This window comes from Mus pahari, chromosome 11 (genome assembly GCF_900095145.1).
Source record: "Mus pahari chromosome 11, PAHARI_EIJ_v1.1, whole genome shotgun sequence".
NCBI lineage: Eukaryota > Metazoa > Chordata > Mammalia > Rodentia > Muridae > Mus > Mus pahari.
The window spans coordinates 53,511,998-53,517,792 of NC_034600.1; the positions used below are offsets into that span (position 1 = coordinate 53,511,998).

The 5,795-nt window shown below is 39.5% G+C and overlaps 1 protein-coding gene across 1 annotated transcript in view; it reads left to right on the forward strand.

The window, feature by feature from the left end:
* Rictor (RPTOR independent companion of MTOR complex 2) overlaps positions 1-5,795 on the forward strand; it is a 95,436-nt gene that overhangs the window by 39,355 nt on the left and 50,286 nt on the right. The window contains exons 4-5 of the mRNA XM_021208243.1: positions 717-781; positions 1,788-1,919. Of these exons, the coding sequence (XP_021063902.1) occupies positions 717-781; positions 1,788-1,919 (197 nt within the window). The remainder of the gene's footprint in view (positions 1-716; positions 782-1,787; positions 1,920-5,795) is intronic.

Here is a 5,795-nt window from a genome sequence, read left to right on the forward strand (position 1 = left end):
TCCTCTCCTCCAAGTCCTTCCAGAGACTATTCCCATCACAACCAGCCAAAAAAACAAAAAACCCACAACCCCCCAAAAAAAAAAAAAAAAAAACGAAAATAAAATCACTTCCAAACAAAAACAACTACAAAGCTAGGCAAAAGTAAGATCACAGCATCAGCAAACAATGTCACCAGTAGCAGCAACAGAACTTGTGACCAGCGGGGGAGCTGTGACATTAGGGAAGAACGATAAAGGGGAAACTGTGTGAGTTGAAAAAAAAATAACCAGTTAACAGCAGTGATATCTTATGCATCCTGAATGATGAATGGAAAAACGGAGGGAAAGTGAAGTTAAGAGTAAATGGGGTCAAAGTACTAAAGCCTCCAGCATGGAGGACATGGGGAGAAGTGTTGTCTGTTAGTCGAATCTGCAGTGCTTGTAAACACAGTGGGAACCACTGGGAGTGGTGGCTAAGAAGGTAGTACTGTAGGAGAGAAATACAGCAGAAGACAAAAGACAGGCAGTTCAAAAAGTGGAGGGAAGAGGGCAGTCTGAAGTTGTGGTTAAGGAAAAGGTTAGATGATAGAAATAATGTGCCGTATTTTTATTATACCATTACAGATTTTTTAGAAATTTATTAAAGAAGAATGTTCCATTTTGAGTCTAAAATTGTGTATAGGCAAACATATAAATCTAAACTCATATGCAAGGTATTTTTGTGTTTCTTCTAACAGCTTCTTTGTGATATTGGCCACAGTGAAGAAAAACTGGGTTTTAATTATGAAGACATCATAATTTGGTAAGTTTAGTTCAGTTTTTTTTTTTTTCCCCATCCCTTATTTTAGTAATTTCCATTGTAACAATTTAAGTTAGAGCTAGGATGCCTGCAGCACATACTCAGTTCTATAAGCAAAGTGTTTGACTAAAAGGAACAATCAGTAACTTGATAGTGTGAGCCTTAGTTGAGATTTTGTAATGCTGGATACGAAGAATTAAACCAGAATTACCAGAACTTCTTCAAAAATTATAATTAAATATTAAATATGCAGACTAAATTTCTCATTCTTTCCAGGAAACGTAGGAGCAAAAAAACCCTAGATTTTTACCTAAGAAAGAATGTACGTATTCCAAACTTGTTGTAGGCTAATAGATCAAGCAGTTTCATTTCCACTTTTTGATGTTCTTGGGAGTAAACATTAATAGAATAGTATGTGTTTGCTACTGTTAAATATCTTATTGATTTAAACTCACTATCCTTTGAGCCGTGGAAGCACACATGCAAATAAAGGATACATTGTAGAAACATCTAAAGATACAGTTTGAAAGATTATAGGATTTCTTCTTGCATTCATACAATATGCCAGAAAATGAATAAAACTCCCAATTGTCAGAGGAAGCACAGAATAAAGACATCACCAAATACAGTTCTTTACTTTGTAGTGTTTTTTTGTTTGGTTGGTTGTTGGGTTTTCTTAATTAGAATTAATTTTACATAACAAAAAGTTTGGGATATCTTAGCCAAGAAAGAACTTGATGTGGGAGAATATCCTGAAGTATGAAAAACGTGAAATGCTCCAAAATCGAGGTTTTGTTAGAGCCATCTCAAGTGTTCAAAAGTTTGGGGTTCTACATTTTCAGGTAAGAGATACTCAGTTTGAAATAGTCTTGAAAATAGTCTCAGTCTAAAAACACAAGGAATCAGAAATGCTTCTCCTCCCAAGCATGTCAGATGAGGGCGAGGAAGCCTACACTGAACTGTGGTGTCTTTGAAACCCATGTAACAGAACGTTTCTGTTTTCCTACAGTTTGCGCTTAGCTTTATTAAACGAGGCTAAAGAAGTAAGAGCAGCCGGGTTGCGAGCGCTGCGCTATCTCATCCAAGATTCCAGTATCCTGCAGAAGGTGCTAAAACTGAAGGTGGACTATTTAATAGCTAGGTAATGTTCTGAGACATGCCTGTGTTTCTTACGCCTTTAAAGTTTTGGGTTGAGTTTAGTATCCAGCCAAACCTGTACAGATTTTAGGTGTAAAGCTTAATTTTGCAAAGGTACATGATCAAGTAAGACCAAGACTTAGGGTGTTTTTAGCATAACAGGAACTCTCTTTATACTTTCAAGCAATTGTAAAATAGTTTTCTCCTTAGAGACTAGTTTTCCTGTCCTTGCATTTCACATTATATGTTAATTAATGTGTATAATGGACATATGTAAGTATACATTATTGTTTTCTCCTCATCTCTAAGGTTTTTCCACATTGATTATATCTCTGTTTTTTAAATTTATTTTTGCTATGAAGTATTTGGTCTTATGATTGGGACATATTTTAAAATGTTCATTCATGATAGTTTTCAGTGTTGAGCTATTTTGAATAAATCTGCCCTGCAGTTTTGTATAAGTCTGTGAGGTGCTCATAGAAGCATGCATAGAGAAGGAAATGTCGGAACATGGCGCATGTGTGGTTAGTTATATGATTGTGGTCGGTCTCCTCCCTCTCTTCCCCCCCTAAAATTTATTTATTTTTATTCTTTAATCCCTTTTTACAGTCCAGACTCATCCTCCATCCGCTCCCTATCCCATACCCCTACCCCACCCCAGTCTCCAAGAGGATGTCCCCCACCCCACCAGGCCTCCCCACTCCCTGGGGCCTCAGGGGTAGATGCATCTTCTCTCACTGAGGCCTGACCAGGCAGTCCTCTGCTGTCTATGTGTCGGGGCCTTGGGTTTTTCTCTTAAGAAATGGCTCTGATCACTTTAGATGCCTTGCCTGTTTTGTGAGGTTTATTCACACTTACTGGGGTTGGGATTTTAGTTGTTGTTTGTTGTGGGTTTATTTATTCATGTTGTTGTTGTATTACTTTGTTTTGATAGGGTTTCACTACAAATTCCAGGCTGGCTTCAGACTTGCTGACTCTCCTGCCTCACCCTCTTTAGGGTCACACACCATCACACGTGCCTTAGATTTTATAGTGGTGGCAATGCCATTATTTTTTCTTCTGATTTTAGCTACTAATATATAGGATGTACCGTCTTCTTTTACAGCAGTCTTGGTAAATCCCTATAGTTGCCTAGTTTATGGATTATGTGGGCCTCCCATGCCCGTGAGCATTGACTCCTAAGGACTCACCTCCCAGGACCTTCAGTCCTCTGCCGAGAACTGCACTACATCGGATGTCCCTAGTTTACTTGGAACGTGCCAAGTGTTCCACTGGTTTGACTTTGTGTAGCCGTAGGTAAACTATGTACCCCACTTTTCTTGTCGACGTCAGTACATTTCTATATAAACGGAATGCATTGGTGTTTTTCTGCTTTGGCTATCAAATAACCGTTGTTCTTATTCTCTGGAAGACACTGTGTAAAACTGGTGGCTTGTGTTAGTGTTTTCTCCGGACACTAGACCAGCGGATCCTACAGTGTTGGGTTGTTTTTTTTATTGTGGTTTACTTTGCTTGGTGGATACAGCCCTGTTGAGTTTTCTGTGTCGGTGTGTGTCTGTTTGGAACTCACTGAGGCTTGACTTTGGTGTCTTTGAGAGGTCTGTCTTGGTGCTGCTTCCTTCCCAGTGCTGTTCTTGTCTGGCCCTGTAGCATCCATCAGACTCTGTCCTGCTGCACAACTCCCGCCACATAAATAACTTCAAGCTGTCACCTGGCTACATGGGTGCTTCGTCTCATCTGTTCTTTGTATTTTCTTTTCTGGTGGTTTTGTTACAGTTTGTGTTTTCAAGACAAGGTCTCCAGTAGCTCAGGCTGGACCTGATCCCTGATCTTCCTGCCGCTTCCCTGCCCTGCTGTGTTGGAGTCCTCCATTCCTAGTATGGCAGAGGAGTGCACTGTGCCTCCTGCACTGTTGTGCTGGTTGGGTTGTGATGACCTAACCCTCCCCTGCTTCTTAAGTTTGCTAGTGTTCCTTACTGAGCCCACTCAGTGTTTCCAGGCCACATTTGCTTGCCTATGTATGCACCTCATAATTCCTTGGAGTGCTATTTATTTGACAGATTTTTGTACTGTTTATTGTAACACAGGCCTACAGAAGGTGAATTTTTCATTTTTTACTTGTTCATGAACATCTCTATTTTGATCTGCTGTTTGAAGGTTAATTTGATACTAGTAATTTTTCTTTTTTTTTTAAAGAGATATTTATTAACTATGTATATGAGTATTTTGCCTACATGTATATGTATGTGTATGTATATATATATATATGTATGTATATATATATATGTATGTATGTATATATATGTATATGTATATGTATATATATATATATATGTATATATATATATATACACCTGTACCTGCCTGGTGCCTGAATTGGTCAGAAAAATGCATCAGATCTTCTGGAACTAGAGTTACTAATGGCTGTTAGCCACCATGTGGGTGCTGGGAATTGAACCTGGGCCCTCTACAAGATAGCAACAGCTCTTAACCACAGGGCCATCTCCAGTCCCATCTGCTAGTTATTGTCAGTGAGTGTATGTCCGTCCATCCATGTCTTCTGCCTGCTCCTTACTCTCAGTCAGTGCCCTCTAAGGGGTTTTATATGCTGCAGCTTACCCTCCCATGGCACTTCATGTGCACTGTGTTGGGTCATCTTAACATCATGTATCTGAACCCACCCTTATTGGATTTTTAACCTTAGTTTGTTGTTTGTTCTGTTATCGTCATAGGTCAAGGCTTATTACTCCTTACCTAACTTTATTCTAGACTGCCCTGCCATTAAGTCCTCCTCTTTAATGTTTGCTTCAGTTATTGCCTTGTGAATTATCTCTTTAAAATTTTGTTTCTGCTTTTATTTTTCCATCTCTTTTTTTACAGACATACCAAACCACAGTTATTTTTGAAGTTCTTATATGTAAATCATCTGTATTTTTTTTCTATTGTCATTTTTTTTTTTTAATTTGGAGTTCTTGAGACTTTTGGGTATTTGTTTTAAAACATGGCTAATAACTAAACTATGTGCAAACATTCATGTGTAAGATTTCTGGCACTGGATAATGTTATCATTTTCCTTGAGGAGAGTTTTATTCAAGAGTCTTGCCTTATTGCACTAGTTTAGGTGGGTTTTTTTTGTTATTTATTTGTTTGTTTGTTTATATGAGTGCACTGTAGCTGTCTTCAGACACAACAGAAGAGGGCATCAGATCTCATTATAGATGGTTGTGAGCCACCATGTGGTTGCTGGGAATTGAACTCATGACCTTTGGAAGAGCAGCCAGTGTTCTTAACCATTGGGCCATCTCTCCAGCTCACTAGTTTAGGTTTTGCTAATGTTCAAAGAAGTAGCTAGAGTCTAAAGCTAGAACTGCGGTCATTTAACAGAGCCTCCTCCTTAGCCAGCCCCAGCCGGAGAATCTTTCTTAGTCAGTTATTTCCTGCATCTCTGCTCTGTTCTTGTGCTTCTCAGAGTAGGCTTTTACTGGGCCCATTGGAGCCTAATCCTGCCTTTGCACAGCATAGAGCCTGTCCAGTGCTTCAGTGAGAGCATTGATACAGATGTTTAAGCTCATAATCCTGTCCTTCCCTCTGGGCACTTACCTGCCTTCAAGTACATCTCTGTCAGTCCTGCAGGGCTCCTGATGGACCGTGAGGCTCCTCAGCTTGTCTTTTCAGGGTTGAGTAGCAGTTGTCGCAGGAAGCTTGTCAGCCTTTAGAGTTGGTTTTGGCAGAGGATTGGGTATGATCCAAGCTTTCTGGTTGTAGCTAAAAATGTAAATCTTCATCCACATGATTTTGTGTGTGTGTGTGTGTGTGTGTGTGTGTGTGTGTGTGTGTGTGTGAGAGAGAGAGAGAGAGACAGAGAGAGAGAGAGAGAGAG